The sequence below is a fragment of the Astatotilapia calliptera genome, chromosome 14 (genome assembly GCF_900246225.1).
Source record: "Astatotilapia calliptera chromosome 14, fAstCal1.2, whole genome shotgun sequence".
In the NCBI taxonomy this organism is placed as follows: domain Eukaryota; kingdom Metazoa; phylum Chordata; class Actinopteri; order Cichliformes; family Cichlidae; genus Astatotilapia; species Astatotilapia calliptera.
The window spans coordinates 23,760,594-23,776,223 of record NC_039315.1 but is presented as its reverse complement, the minus strand read 5'-3'; the positions used below and the strand labels follow the sequence as shown (position 1 = coordinate 23,776,223).

At 39.0% G+C, this 15,630-nt stretch overlaps 1 protein-coding gene across 15 annotated transcripts in view; it reads right to left on the bottom strand.

The window, feature by feature from the left end:
* The window catches only part of gramd1bb (GRAM domain containing 1Bb), a 109,553-nt gene that overhangs the window by 32,830 nt on the left and 61,093 nt on the right, over positions 1-15,630 (bottom strand). Inside the window, exon 2 of one of the 15 annotated variants that reach the window (XM_026193671.1) lies at positions 9,760-9,803. The exons of 13 other annotated variants lie outside the window; for them this stretch is intronic. In XM_026193671.1, the coding sequence (XP_026049456.1) occupies positions 9,760-9,803 (44 nt within the window). Of the gene's footprint in view, positions 1-37; positions 616-9,759; positions 9,804-15,630 lie in introns of those variants that run through there. One more of the 15 variants, XM_026193673.1, reaches the window with a different exon arrangement.

Sequence of the window (15,630 nt, the reverse complement as noted above, 5' to 3'; positions counted from 1 at the left end):
CACATTCGGAGTGCCACATCTCCTTGTCTTTTCTTACCAGGCGAGCTTGAAGCCTTTCATTAGTACAGCGAGGAGTGTCTGATATCCATAGCGTGTTGTGGGCACTGGGCTGCCCGTTCACACCGCCGCATGCTGACTGACAGCCTGCCAGTGCCTCACCTCCCATACACAGACCAGGAGAGATGCACAGGGAGAAGAAGGGAAGAGAGACACGCACAGGCTGACGGATGGTCGGGAACCGAAGTCTGGATGGATGATCCTCTCGGCTTTCTCCAACCTCTCTGCTACATTCCTTCGCTCGGATCAAGATGCCGCAGTGCTGAGCACTTGTGCCAGAAATTCACACCTCCCTGGGGTTCCTCATTTTTCCCAAAAGAGAAGGAGGTGACCTGCACTGCAACATTCGCAAAGCAAGCTGCAGCATGCAGCAGAAGCACGAGGGCTAGTGATTGCAAATAAAAGCCAACATGGCTAGTTGCTGCTCCTTTCTTTAAAGCCTGGTCGGCTTTCAATCAGGCTCGCACACTGTCGCTTCAAGCTTCTGTTCGCTCACTCTAACTCTCTCTGCCTCAGCCTCCGCTGCGGATGAAAGCTGCACTTGCTGTGCTCACTATGAGCAGGCGCAGGATCTCTACCCTCCCTCCCCCTCCCTCCTGTTCTCTCTGTCCTTTTCCCTAGATGGCTCTCTTTCTCTATTTCTCTCCAAGATAAGCATAACTAGCCCAGCAGAGAGGGCTAGAGCAGGGTGGTAGGCTCCTGCTATAACATCCTCTTTGCATTTACCCCTGTGCTCAACTCCGACTATACAAGAACAGCATTATTTGAGGGAACCTGCTGCAATTCTTTCCTCTCGTACTCGTCTCCACCCCTGATTTGTGTCAGCGGCTAACCCTGTTAATCTCTTAATGCATTGAGTGTAGTGGGGTACTTGTGTTTATAGCTATGTGGCCTGCACACATGATGAATCCAATGGCCTTCATGGTAACTCAGTTTGCTTAGTTGGCTAGTAAGTGTTTTATAACTGCAGTAACTTGACTTTAAATCAAACTGCCCTATTTGGTGGGGGGATAGTTCTGGGTGCTGGGTTCATAAGCCTGTCAGCAATAACTGCCCAGTCAACAAATAATGGGAGCTATCCAACCTAGCCAGTGAGTGTATTATGCTGTTATTCTAGTTTTCCAAAAGATTTGTAGTTTTATTTTTGAGAGAAGTGCAGTGTTTGACATTTATTATACCTACACGTGGCTTTTTTAGCAGCAGCTTCTGCTAAGCTAAAGCAACAAACCACTCAAAAAACTAGAGTATATTTTAGTTATGGGATTATGATTATGATTCCATTTGCTCATTATTTTTCAGGCACTGGTGCGTGGTAGTAGTAAAATCAAAAGCTTTTAATTAAATTACCAACAAACGGTGGGGACATTTTGAGGATATTTGAGAAAAAGGGCGATTGGTCCCCTTCAGAATCATATGTTATTATTTCCGCCCCATTAGGCTTAGCGCATGAACATCATAACACTGAGCTCAGTGAGGTCAGTCATTTTAATCTTAAACTATATCAGTGAGCAGCAGGTTGACGATCTATAAATGATAACTCAACTTTCTGAAGAAAATATCCAGAAATGTGGAGTGACAAATCTGTCTCGCTCATCTTTGAACTACAGTCTGTGCCTCGCAACCATTGAATGGCTGTAAAATATAGCAAAGGCCACTAATACAAAAAAAGGACACATAAACGAATGGCTGAGTATTTCGTGCTTTCAAGTTTGCGGTCCACTGAACACAGAAGTAGCCGCTTATCTCTTCCCTGGATCACTTGAGGCCACAGGGTTCAGAGAGCAGCTGATCATTCACTTTAACAGAAGCTGTCATCAAAAACTATGACTGACTTTAGCACCGACGCTGGGTGAAGGTGCAGCCCATTCTTCCTGTTTAATCTTCTTAAAGCACTGCACACGAATTACACCTCATTAGGGGTGACTAATACCATAACGGATGCAACACACACATGCTCTAAAGATCTAGAATAACAATTCTAATAATTTCCTCAATTATTAATAAAGTATTCTGATTCTGATTCGAATGTAGACCTCTTATTTTACTGAAACGTGTTTGTTTTGGAGAGATGTCTTTTTCTGTTGTTTGAATACATTTGTTTTATTATCACAACCTATGGTTAAACTGTGTAAGCAGTTTTATTAAAGCACAGTTTCGTTATAATAAGTTATTATTGAACTCAGCCTGAGCCACTGACCTTCAATCACTCACTTTGATTTCTAAAATGTAGATGTTGCCACGTGAGTGAGCACATGCCTGACCAATAAATAAAATGATAGCACGCAGATAATACAGATAAAATTGAGTACTTCAGTCTGTGAATAACATTAATATGCTCCAGTCACAGCCAGTAGGCCAAAGTTAAAGACAGTTCTAAGCCAACACCTCGCTACACACATAGAAAACTCCTGTGTTGCTATAATGCTGCATTAACGCCACCGAGATTTCTGATTAAAGTATGAGCCGTGGCAGCGGAGTATAACAACTCATCTATTTATGGCAATGCAATCATGCTCTGAACTGTAACAAATCAGAAGTTATATGTAGGAGAGAGGGAACAACATCATAATCTACTCAGATGTGAGTCTAGAACTTGTATCTCTATATCGAGTATTTGGGAACGCATATTGTGTTAAATCAGTTAACCTTCACCGCTTCTAATATTTAACACGTTACTTAGCAGGTATCTGTGTCTACATCATGCACCCATACACCGTCTCTGGATGGAGATTGCTAACTGGTGGATTACTGTGAGTGTATGTGGTTGCTAATGCACACATTAAGAAGTGCTGAATAATGTAAGCATGCAAGATTTTTGAAAATCTATATTTTTTTGCGGTTTTGTGAATGATACTGAGCTGCTATACATTATTTTACAGAAGTCTGGCAAATAATTTCTAATGTCTATAATATGTCAGCAGCATAAATTCATCTTTGCACATTTGAGCATGTCTTATCTCAGAGGATTGCAAATTGTGCTCCATGACTATAAGAGGGAATAGACAGCAGCTGCTCACTCTCAAAAGGCCCCCAGACCCCACTGTGATTACTTTTATCATGAAAAACTCTCACGGTGACAACGCTCAGTGAGTGCAACTTTCATCGCTTCACCAGGAGTGGGCAAGAGCAGACAGATGGACAGCCTCTTTCTCTACTGTTAGCCAGCATTTGCAGCTAATGTGAATGCAATAGGACTGTGGAGAAAGGGGCAAAAAGTGAGGAAAGGAAAAGAGGGAAGGAAGTGAGGTGAGAGCACTCTAATCGCTCTCCCAGGATAAAGCTGTGAGAGCTTGAACTTCATTCAAATAAAAAGACTCATCTCACACAGTGGCCATATGGTGCACACCTTTTTTTAGACTGCTAAAAAAAACCCAGGGAACTAAATAAATAAAAGAATAAAAATAATGAAAAAAATTATGATGTGAATATGTTCCATGTAAGATTAGTGGCGGTCATGATTTCTGGAAAATTCCAGGGAGTCTTTCACAGATTAGGGAGTGAGATGTCACCTGCCAAGGCTTTCAGTCTTTAATGAAAGCAGAACCCAGCTATTGTAAAGCAACTGCAACACGGAGCATGCATTGTTCATTTCTGTCACTATCACCAGATGGGTCTCTGTGACATTTTACTAGTTCTGCTGCCTTTGTAAACTTCATTGATTTTTCTACATCACAGGTTTCTTCGTGTGTATCTGTAGTTTGAATCTTGACAGGGCTTGAGCTCAGACACAGGAGACACGGGGTGCTGAAAGGACAGCTCCTCTGGTGAAGACTCAAACAGTCACTGACTGTTTGAGTCTCACCGACGCCACCTGCTGGTCACTGAGTAGCTGAGTCTTCTGCAGAAAAATATTTGTTATGTTCAGATAAAGTGTTATTATAAAAGTATTCAATATGGGATCAGGAAAAATGACTTATTGTCAGGATAAACTCTAAAATAAACTTTAAATGTTAAATAAATAATGTGTTCAACATTTCCTTTTTTCACCCAAAGACATAAAATTTTATGTTTATTTACACTAATACAGTATTTTATTGAATAGGCGTTACGGATAGTAGGTCCTTGTAAGTCTGCAAAACACTGGTCATGTGATTTCTCAGCTTCGTTTTTAGCATTCCTTGAACCATAATCTGATCCAGAGATTTTTCATTTATATCTAAGAATAGCATTGGCAGATAATCTGCATTAATCCCTCTACACTGCCTTGTGGGATTGGATGGTGTGGTGAGTGTGACTCACTCATTCTGCCCGCAGGGCATTTCTTACTCTGAAGCTGAGAATGGATTACTCTCGCACTGGTTTCTGTCAATATGGATGACCCTCCCACGTTCATCTTTACTCTGTGACCACAGAGGGGGAATTGGTGGTCACGTGACCAGCTGACAGTTTTGTTTATCGATTAACTGACCATGTTGGATAATCTGAGTTCCCAAGGTCACAGCGTGGGGAGAGAGAGCACACTTTTACAGCCCGCAAACACAGGCGTACATCGTATATGCACGTGGGTACACATCAACAATAGCATTTCTTTGTAGTTTGCTGTTTGAAGGAAGAAGAAAAAAGACAAACAGATACAAACATTACATTTGGAATAAGATGAAAACCAAATCAGTGAAAAATAGAGATTAAAAAACGTCAGTATGTGAACTCAAACGTTACTAAACGTTCATGATTATAATGTGAAGAGGAATGAATAAAACCCTTAAGTCATATGAGCGATGTTGAGATGAGATGATGACACAGCGATGCAAGCTGACGTGCACGACTAACAGAAGCAACAGATAAGCCGGGGACACAGCCAACGTCTCACAGTAAGAATAAGTCTGAACAGATGCAAACATCGGACAACAGCACACAACAAACATCAGCTCAGGGTGGCTTAGTGAAATTTAATATTCTGTTGAAAACACACAAGCAGCAGGCATCGCACCGAGGAGGACAAAAGAGACAATATGCAGACGGCCAACACTGACATAAAAATAAAAGTAGTGTAAGGAAAACCAGACTGATCCAATGGTAAAATATGTTTATGTTTAATGGCAAGAATCAAGCAACACTGCAAAGGGACAGTCACGTTCAATATCAGGTTGACCCACAAAGTGATAAAGTAAAGTACAGATGGCCTTCTGCCTGCTTGGCACGTGTGCCATGAATAAAAGAACAAAGTACTGCACGTGCTGACATTAAAGCACTCTTTAAACCCCCCCCCCCCCAAAAACAGCCTTCCACTTCCTGTTTCTGCTGAAACAAGCAAGATGGAAATGGGTCGATGTTTCTTTTAAAACAAACCTGCAACGCACACATCCATAATTACTAAACAAAGAAGAGAAAAGGAGGAGAACGGGATTTTGGGATTAAAAACCTAAACAACAACGTGGGTGTAGGCTTGAGGATTAGTAAGTAGACAACACATTATAAACAGTAACATAGTAGCTGGAGTCTGGTAGAGTTGTAGTTCTTTTTCTTTTATGATCTAAATCTGGATTTTATCCATAATTTCATTTCAAATCATTTCACTGTTCTTCAGCAAAACATAGTGAAAAATAACACCAGTTTGAATATTTGATAAATAGCCCCAAACACATGGAAATAGCCTAGTTTGTAAGGTAACAGCTTTTAAACAATATGGGTAGACTAGTCCAATTTTTTAGCTTCAGTAAAGCTTAATCGTGGTTTTGAGATATTGGCCTTCATTTACAAACATGTGCATGGAAACATTCCTACCCTGCACAAAAAAGTGTGCACGCAAAATTACCGTCAGGTTTCTTACACGTGCACACCAGCCTATTTTGTTCTTATCACTGTGCACTTGTTAGTACATCAGATTCATTCTGAACCAACAGTGTTGTGCCAGCTACATATATGTGAAGCAGACTAGCAGAACTAAAACTATTGTGTCCAAAGAGGAAGTCAGAGAAGACAAAGGTTACAAAAGTGGTTCCATGGGAGTAATGAGAGTAAAAACAAAACAAAACAAATAAAACAAACAAATGAAAAAGCATGGCTCAGACTAAAATAACAGAGGATCTAAGTATGTTTTAAAATTAAACAGATACTGTGGTAGTAAAAAAAAAAAAGAGAAAAAGAAAGGTAAGAAGAGACTAACAGACTACAAGTAAAAAAAGAAAACAGGTGGAGGACAAAAGAGTGCGTGATCTGTCAGTTGGAGATGAGAAACTCCCTGCAATAGGGGAAAAGGAAAATCCAGTTTCTCCAGCTTCCCTGGGATAGTGCCAAAAAATTAGACTATTAGACAATAGACAATTTAACATAGGGTGAGATCAGATAAGGAATACTGGAATAGATTTAAATGAAAAGATAAAAGTCTACACGTTTCCTTTTAGTGTTTGGTTTTCTGATATTCAGTGTCTTTTTTTTTTTTTGCTTTATTTAGTTGCAATTCTAAGCACTTTGTGGTTTATGGTCTTTTAGGCAGCATTGAAAAAATGACCAAAAGGCAACAACAATAACAATAACAAGAAAATACTAGTAGCAGAATTCCTGTTGAACACTTAATACTTTGCATGTCTTAAGCCTGCCAGGCCTTCACTGGTCAGAGGGACATTTTTTGGGGAAAATATGAACAAATTTTGGTCTGAAAAAAATATTGATAAATCATTGATTTGTGTGCGAAAAACCTTTAAGCGTGATTTGTGCACCGATCTGGGCCCATTGTACTTCTTGATTAACTTTTCATAAAATTGATCGATGGCAGCTCCACTCCCACTAACAGTGTGAATGGAGGACATCTGATGGTGTCACTCAGTCATTCCCATCAGTAGAAATTATATATTTCCTCAGGTCATTACTGAGTGTGTTTCAAACATCTTCAAATTGCAAACTGACACCTTGTAATATATTTATGTAATATATTTACTACTAACTAAACTACTGTGCTTGGTCTTCAATCTCCTTCCCGCTGTAAGCTGCTAATGATGCTTAAAATGATTTTAGCAGCCACTGTGTGAGCTCTGCTCGTCTCCCATCCTGAGTACTTTAAGAAGATGCTTATGATAAACCTCAATGCTGCTTCATTTATTGGCAGCCTCACTCATAAAATTGTGGAACGTGATACTGATATTCAATCTTTTTGAAAACCCCCTGACTTACACTTTCTTTTTTCTTGTGTAGTTTATAAAAAAAAAAAAAAAAATCTTATATCTCTTATGGATCTCTATATGTGTTTAGAACGGAGAAGTGCCTCCAACCTAAATTTTTCTTTTTAGGGATTATCCATCCATCCATCCATCCATCCATCCATCCATCCATCCATCCATCCATCCATGGTACAGCTGACTAATGGATGGAGCAGAAAAAGCATTTTAGCTTGGAAACTTTTGCTAACACATGATGTTAAAATACACCTCTTTTGGCTGAAATGCAGCTACCTGGCAACTTTTAAGAGGCTTTTAATGAAGTGCATTGACCTTTGAAGGAATAAATTGCGTGAGAGGTCTGAAACACTTGACTTCACGAATCGTGACTCCTTGAGGTTCAAACAATTGAATTCACTAATCATGATGTCATTTAGTTACCAGCAGAAAAAAAAACAGAAAAGTGTAACGTCTACTCTCTAATGCACCACATCAGTGACTCATCACTTCCATGACCCTGAGCTCCTCAAATACACAGATGCGCCATTCAGAAAAATGATGTCATGACACAGATCGGGTTTCGCTGATCTCTCCAGATCTAGTCCACATCCAGTAGTGTACGGTATAGGTTTTAGCTGCTGCTGTAACACTGCATTGCTGACACTTTTGTCTAAGGACAGAAATGTCAAAGAGTCGTCTGGGGAAGCCGTGCTTTCCATTTACTGGAAAGTAATATTTCATTATATATACCCAAGATTAAAGTAGCTCTGTTCCTTTTTTTATTATCAGTACTTGATTTGTTTTGGTATGAATATCAAAAACCTTCTCACTGTCACCAACATCTTTCTTTGTGTCTGTGTATGAAAAAGGTCCAGATGACCTTGTCTTTAAGAAGTGAGAAATGCCGTGGTGTGGATGCCAGCACAATCAGATGAGGTTTTGTCAGAGAGCTCATTCAACATTGGAAACACTCATAGCCCCCAATGAGTGAAAGAATAACCCATCTGTGTCTTTATGCTCTTGCTCATGTCCTTGCTTGGGTTTAACTTAACTTGAAGTCTGGTGTCCACCCTATGATGGCGTTCGGTCTACATTAGCGCGTTTATCAGTGGTATTTAGGTGCCAATGACGTGCAAACACTCGTCCGCTCTGAAGCAAAAGCTTGAAGGCTGAGTGAGGGATGCTATTTTTATATGAAAGGACTCTGGCTATAGAGCAGTGGCGAGATAAGGTATTGGGTGAAGAGATATTGACTGACCCCTCCCCGACAACCCTCACTTCTAGTCAGTCAGGGCTGTTGCCAGAGACGACCCTGCTACCATCAGAAGCAGCCCAAACTGCTGCTTCAGGGCCACATGTGGACCTTGGGTGCTTTCTTCACATAAACACGCAGATGTAGTCCGTGAAACAAAATGCTAAGGCCCACCTGAGCACACACACACACATACACTGCGTACTACTCGTTGCTATGCCGCTGTCGTCAATAAGGCATTCAACAACTACGTTTGAGCTATTTTGAGCCACACAACTGATCTGTGTCACTCATGGTGACAAAGCAACAACAAGGTCTCAATTTTGCATTGATGCACTCCTCTCAATTCTTTTTTCATCTTTCTTTTATTTACGCAACAAGCCTATTTTGTGGGTGAAAACTGGAAACAGTGGATTACATCAATACAGTCAAATTCAAGGGAGAGGGACAGAGTCCTCTAATGACTTAGTGTTATGAGGAATTTCTTCGCAAATGCTCCAACTAACTTTCATAAAAATCAGCTTGGTCGTTAGAAACGTACGGTATTATTCACAACATAATCTCCTGCTGGTAATAATCATGTGCAGGGAATTGATTCTGATGTACGGTACATGCTTTAAGCACTTGTGAAATTTTATTATAAACTGGATAAGAATGGGATACGGCGGTGCCAGGAAAGGACTCTCGAGAGAAAGTTAATCAAGAAGCAGAACTGGAACAAAGATATTCTGACATTTAGTCCTGAGTGAGTGACTCCCAAAACACTAGGAAATAAGATAGAAGATACTGCGCAATTATAGACAGGCTGAGTAAAACCTCGCTTCACTAATAAACTGATATTGCATAATCAGTGGCGTGTAACTTCTTTTTTAATCTTTCCAGTTTGCCTACAGCCATGTCCTTTCAGCGAGGCTTTTGGGTAGTTAGATTCTGGATGCAAGAACAAGCACAGTTTCACATAACTGGGTTGCGCTCCTGAAATGATGATCAGGATCAGGATGATCGTTAAATGATGCAACAGCAGTTTTGCTCCTGGATCTTCCTCACTGTGAAATCTGAGGACCATAAGAGGCTGATGGAAGGCAGAAATGCATCTTGGGATTTAAGACATGTCAAAACAGTGCCCTCTCTTGGTGGACCTGAGCATGGCATTTTCAGAGGTAATAACTTGCAGGTCTTTATGTTAAGAAAGTATTTTTTTTTATTATTAAAAACATGATATTATAGGCAAGTACATTTAGAGAATGAAGGACTGCATGATGTGCTAGAAAGTACTGTTTGTCCTTAAAGACATGACTCACACCCAAACTGCCACACAATATCACTGCTGTGTGTGTCTTTTGAGATACATCCTACCTTTGAGGTTTCCATATCAGTTTCTTCCACTTCTTTTGCTTGGCCTATCAGTAAAGGTAGAGAAGAGTAAATGAGAAGAATATTTATAATATGATCCTCTGGATGGTTGAACTAAATGCAACCTTTTATGTGTTGTGGTTTCTGTAGATGGGCAAGATGACCTTTTCACGAGTAACAAAGCAGATCTTGGTCTCAAGACGGCCAAGAAACTCACTCTCAGCTATTTCACTGTGGTTACTTGTGAGCACTTGGACTCAAATTTCAAGGCCTAAGGGACTTAATATGTCCTGATATCAGCTGCTAAACATCCAATTTAGGGAATTTAAAATAACTTCAGGGAAAGTGGGGGATATAATTATTTGATCTCCTGCTGAATTTCTAATTTTTCAAATTTTTATGGTTTTTCATTTTAATGGAGACAGAACATCAACCAACCAGTCAGAAGAAAAACACCATTACATAAAAGTTAGGCATTAATTTTCATGTCATTGAGTGAAATAAGTATTTGATGTCCTACAAGAAAGCTGGAAATCTGGCTTCCATTACAATCAATCAGTCAATTACTCAACAACAGATGCTTCTGATCTCATCTACTGCAGCGGTCCCCAACCTTTTTTGTGCCACGGAACATTTTAATGACCAAGACAAAAACTGTGGTATCTTGTAAATATAATAATAAACGTGAATTCACTGTGTAATTGTGTAACTTTATTAGCAGCGTGCTCCTGAAAATGCGCCAACAAAATTGAGAGTAACATCCTCCTCTCTGCCCTTTAATGCTCTCTGGTTGCTATGGTAACGCCTAAATATTTCTTTCAAAATAAGACAACTACAACACGGGAAAAGACCCAGGGAAACCAAGATAACGATAAAAACCCTGAAAACCATAAATTTCACATCCAAGGCTCAACGACTCACGGACTGGCACAGGGGTTGGGGACCGCTGATCTACTGTATTTAAGCACACCTGCTCACAAAATCAGCTTCTTCCATTCTCAGATTTTTCTGTCAAAGGACGTCAGGGACAAGACTTTAGACCTGCAAAAGAAGGTAGAATGGGCTACAAGACCATCAGCAAGAAGTGCGGTTTGGGAGATTATTCGGAAATGAAAATATATTGAATCTGGAGCTTCATGGAAGATTGTGCAAATTAATTCATAACTTTCATGTGATGTATTTTTTTCTGGATTTTTGGTTAATATTCTGTCTATTTCCAATAAAATGAGCGTATAATAAAAATTAGTGAATGCTCATTTATTTACATATACATTTTTATCTGCATTTAATAAATAAACCAATATATTACTGGGTAGTTTGCTAACTCAACTGCTGCCAGTGACTCAAGACAGTGTATGCATGAATTATGGTGATCAGAGGATCTCAATCACTCCTCCATCTATGTAGCAAATACATAATACAAATGTATTACGCTGCAATACATTTGCCTCCTGAGTCAGGGCTATGGCTTCCCACTCTTTTTGCCCGTGACTGAGCTTCCCAGCAGCTTCCTGAAGCTGTGCAACACTTTGTACAGACCCAATGCCCGTCAGTGAGGTAATCAAACTTGATACTTTTTCACCAAGAGAAATTGATTAACTGGAGTAATACCGGCAGATACAGAATAGAGGTTATTTAGCTAATGCTTCGGTATAATGCTGCTTACCTCGAGTCAAATAAATGCACAGTGTCAAATTCCTTCAGCAGGTTTTTTGGTACTTTTTCAGAGGTGTGGGGCACAGGAAAAAGGAACCCCTTAGCAAGAATAATCAAGACTAACTTTGGAACAGCTAGAGGAAAAATCAATCACGCCTCTGATGGAGGAAGGCAATTTATTGAAGACAGATTACACCACTTGATTTATAAAACCTGAAAAGCAGGCTTCCAGTAAAAGCGGCTATGTAAGAAAAGCAAACTTCTGCAGAGAATTTAATCTAAGATCTTTGGAGTTTACATCTCTAAACAGCTAAACCCCTGGAGCTTGAGTTTGAAATACTCAACAGAGCTGCTAAAACTATCTGTTTTGTCAGTTGAATGATCATTTTAGTGTTTTTGAATGAAAACTGTAAACATTTAAATAGACAAAGCTTCAAAATGTCACCCACCCTGGGCTCAATGAAGCCATTTTTTTGAAAGTGTCAACAAATAACTGATAGATTATAGAATGTTATCAATAGACTACTCACGAATTATGTAATTGTTACTTTTATAATGATTTGAAACAACTGTGCTGCTGGCTCTCCATCTACAACATATACAGCATATCTGCAGAAAAAAATGAATGCAATGTTGGTGTGCAGGGGCAGTGATATATTCATCAGTGGGACTGATTTGCTGATGAGTATAAGTGAATCACACAGTGAGTCAAAAGAGGCCCTGTGATTAGTCAGCATCAAGGTCCCACTGAATGCAAACACATGGCCCACTCAAACAGATACACTATGTTCTGTAAGTTGATGTGAAAACCTCAAACCTGGATGTACAGGGGTGACTGCAGTCTGTGCTGCCTGTCTGCTTATCCTTACCCACATACAATACTTTGAGTGCCCCAGTTTACTATATTGAGATGTAATAAACCATAGATCCAATTCTCCTGCAAACCAATGCCTCAGTAATAAGACTGTATAGGTGGACTTAAAGAAATCATAACTGGATTGCGGTCAATAAAAAACCTGTCTTGAAAGTGATTCATGAAAGACAAAGACAGGTCTATACTTAGTTTTCATGCCATTAGGCGGCATATGTGCATGGCATATCTCCTTGTGTAACTCTACAGTGAGGCAGATGTCCACCCAGCATGAAAACAAGACCTTTCACGAAAGCAGTAAGCGGGTTTGCCAGTGACAGTTAGATTGTCTTTAGACAGGAGGACTTAATGAATCACCTTCAGTGTGACAACTGGCTCAAAATACAGGTTGGAGGGGGAAAAAACCCTCTTACTTATAAAGGTTTAGAGATGTTTTTAAAGAAGCTTTAAAAGAGCTCTAGAATTTCTTTTTAGGTCCGTTTTGCATGTCACTATCTTCAGCAGCTAAAAATGATATTTGAGCCTTACAGTCATTGCTAAAAGATTTGAATTTTCCTATACAGTGCATCAAACTGTATCTCTAACCAAGGCCGAGATATCCAAACATATTAACTCATAGAACTCACATTTTAGGAGGAAAATATGAAAAGCCACACATTTTTAACTCTATTTCCAATGTATGAGTGGTTAGGAACAACAGTACCTCATTAAGCTTTAGCGTTTTAATTTACAACTACATGTAATTGAAATTAATTATAATTTTGGTAGAACTTTGATCTTCGACAAGTTAATGTGATTCAATGTTTATTTATATATCATATATATAAGTAAAAAAAACGTTCATGCCAAAGTATATGACAGGGAAGAAAAACGAAATGCATGTGCAACTGGTATGCAATTTAGTTTTCATAAAAATTCCTGAAATGTGATTAAAAAAAAAAAAAGATATTTGTGAATGTATATTAGTGGAGACACTTAAATACTTACAGTGTGCATATTGCAAGCTTTCAACTATCCCAGCATATTAACAAATTGCAGCTTAGTTCATATCATAATATTTAACTCTTAACAAATTGCTTTTTAAAATTTGAATATTCTTAAAATACCATTTTGATACATATCCTGTGACATGAAATGTGACTGAAAATATTTAACTGCAACAATGAATGAATCCAAAATAATGCTTCAAAAAGACCTCTTTTTTCCACTTCACTTGATCTTTAATGTTTATCTATTGGTGATTCATTTAGTAGCTAAGGGACAGTTATGTAAAGGTAGTGCAGTAATACCTGCCAGGAGTATTTATCACAGGGTGGTAACCTAAAACAGCCCTAGGACTGTCCTGCATCCCTGTCGACAGGCGAAGTATAGCTAACCAAATTGCCCTTAATGGATCTGGGCAGCAAAGATCACAGCCGAGATTTAGAAGCCGGCTGGAAAATCCTCTCTGCTGTGCGTGTGCGTGAGAGGCCGACTGTACAGGCACATTGTGATTTATTCTGCAAAACCCCTGTAGCCATTCATCAGTGTTAGGGAAAATGAAATGTGTTTATTAATCACTCTGACACTTTCTCCCAATTAAATATAAAGGATAAACCTGACCAAAAGTTGTTGTTTAATGGTGATTTTAACCCAAGCCCCACCCTACAAAAAACATGGAAAACAGTGTAGTCCCTGCAGCAGCACATTATGAAATCATATGAACTAAACTTATATTTATGAATCTACATGTATAACAATGTTTTGTAATGTACGATGTCTAAAAATGCATAACCTTATATTAGTGTACAGCTGCAAGACATTCATAAAAATATTTAAATAATAAAGCAACTTAGAAGAACAAAAAAAGCTAAAGCAATTGACATTTAAAAACCTGCTTTGGACAGTTTTTCAGCAAAGGTCAAACAGAAAAGGGTACAGCATATATATATATATATATATATATATATATATATATATATATATATATTAGAGATGGCACGATACCACTTTTTTATGTCCGATACGATACCGATATCATAAATTTGGATATCTGCCGATACCGATATGAATCCGATATAGTGTTTTTTAATCAACAAAACTGTTTTTTAAATATCTTGCTGCATTTTGTATAAGTTCATACTCAAGTTTAAAACAACAGCTACACTAAAGCTATTCTGTTATACCTGTATGCAAAAAAAAATATTTCATAGTACAGCAATACTGATCAATCTAATAAACTTAAACCTACACCATCCTCCCTATTCTGGTATTTTAAAGAGTACTTAGAATAAATATTAAGCAACCTAACTAATAGGGTTCCAACTCCCAGCAACAACAAAAATAAAAAAATAAAAAAATAGGGAACCACCCCTCACACTCCACCTCATGATGCTTAATCGACGTAATCAACCTTAATTTGATGCAGTGTGAAAAAAAAATGCACAGAAATCAATTATTTTTCAAGAAATATTAAATAGATTCAACATCTTTCTTCAACAAAATTGCAGACTGCACAGATGGTACCTTCCCAAAGGAAAAAGTACTATAGCTTACTAGGGTATATATATTAGACTTAATAGTTACTATATACAGTAATGGACTTCTATACATTTTGCATCAAATTAAAACTTTGGCTGTCAGATAATTATTTATTAAAAGCTAGACATTTTAAATGAGAATAAGAAAGAAAAGTATGTCTTTGTGCCCCCTTTTCCCTGTTAATGCCCTATCGGCCCCCCTGGCTAAACTTTGCTAGATCCGCCCCTGCACAGTTACCAGCGTCAGCTACGTAGAAAAAGATCCTGGTGTAGAAAGTAATATTAAATACATTCTAACAACAGCTGATCAAGCTTAAACGTGCTGCTGTTGTTCAGCCGCTGGTTTCCTCTTTCTGGTGCAACGTGGGCCAAAAGCAAACTAGAGACACGGACTTGCGACAGAAAAGCCGATCAGCTGATCGTTAAGCAGTTTCATGATTGAAGTAGCAGCCGGAGAGGCAGTCGCTTGTTAAGCTTAACGCAGGAATGCTTTACAAACATTCAGAGATGGACTTACACACTTGCTTTACTTCTCTCGGGATAACTTTGTCGGAGATGAAATGCCGGGTTGCTAGCGAAGCTCCACATGCTATCCAGACCACCGACAGGTCCCGCATGCCACAGCTGCTCTATCACGTGATGCATACTGCTCCGACTGCTAACGTTCTGAGGTGAGTTACGGTGTGTTGCAAGTTTTGTGAGGTGCTTTCGTGATATTTAATGGATCGGATTACATTTTTTATTTTTCTCCGATATCCGATCCAGTCATTTAGGTCAGTATCGGACCGATAGGTAATATCGGATCGGTCCATCTCTAATATATATATA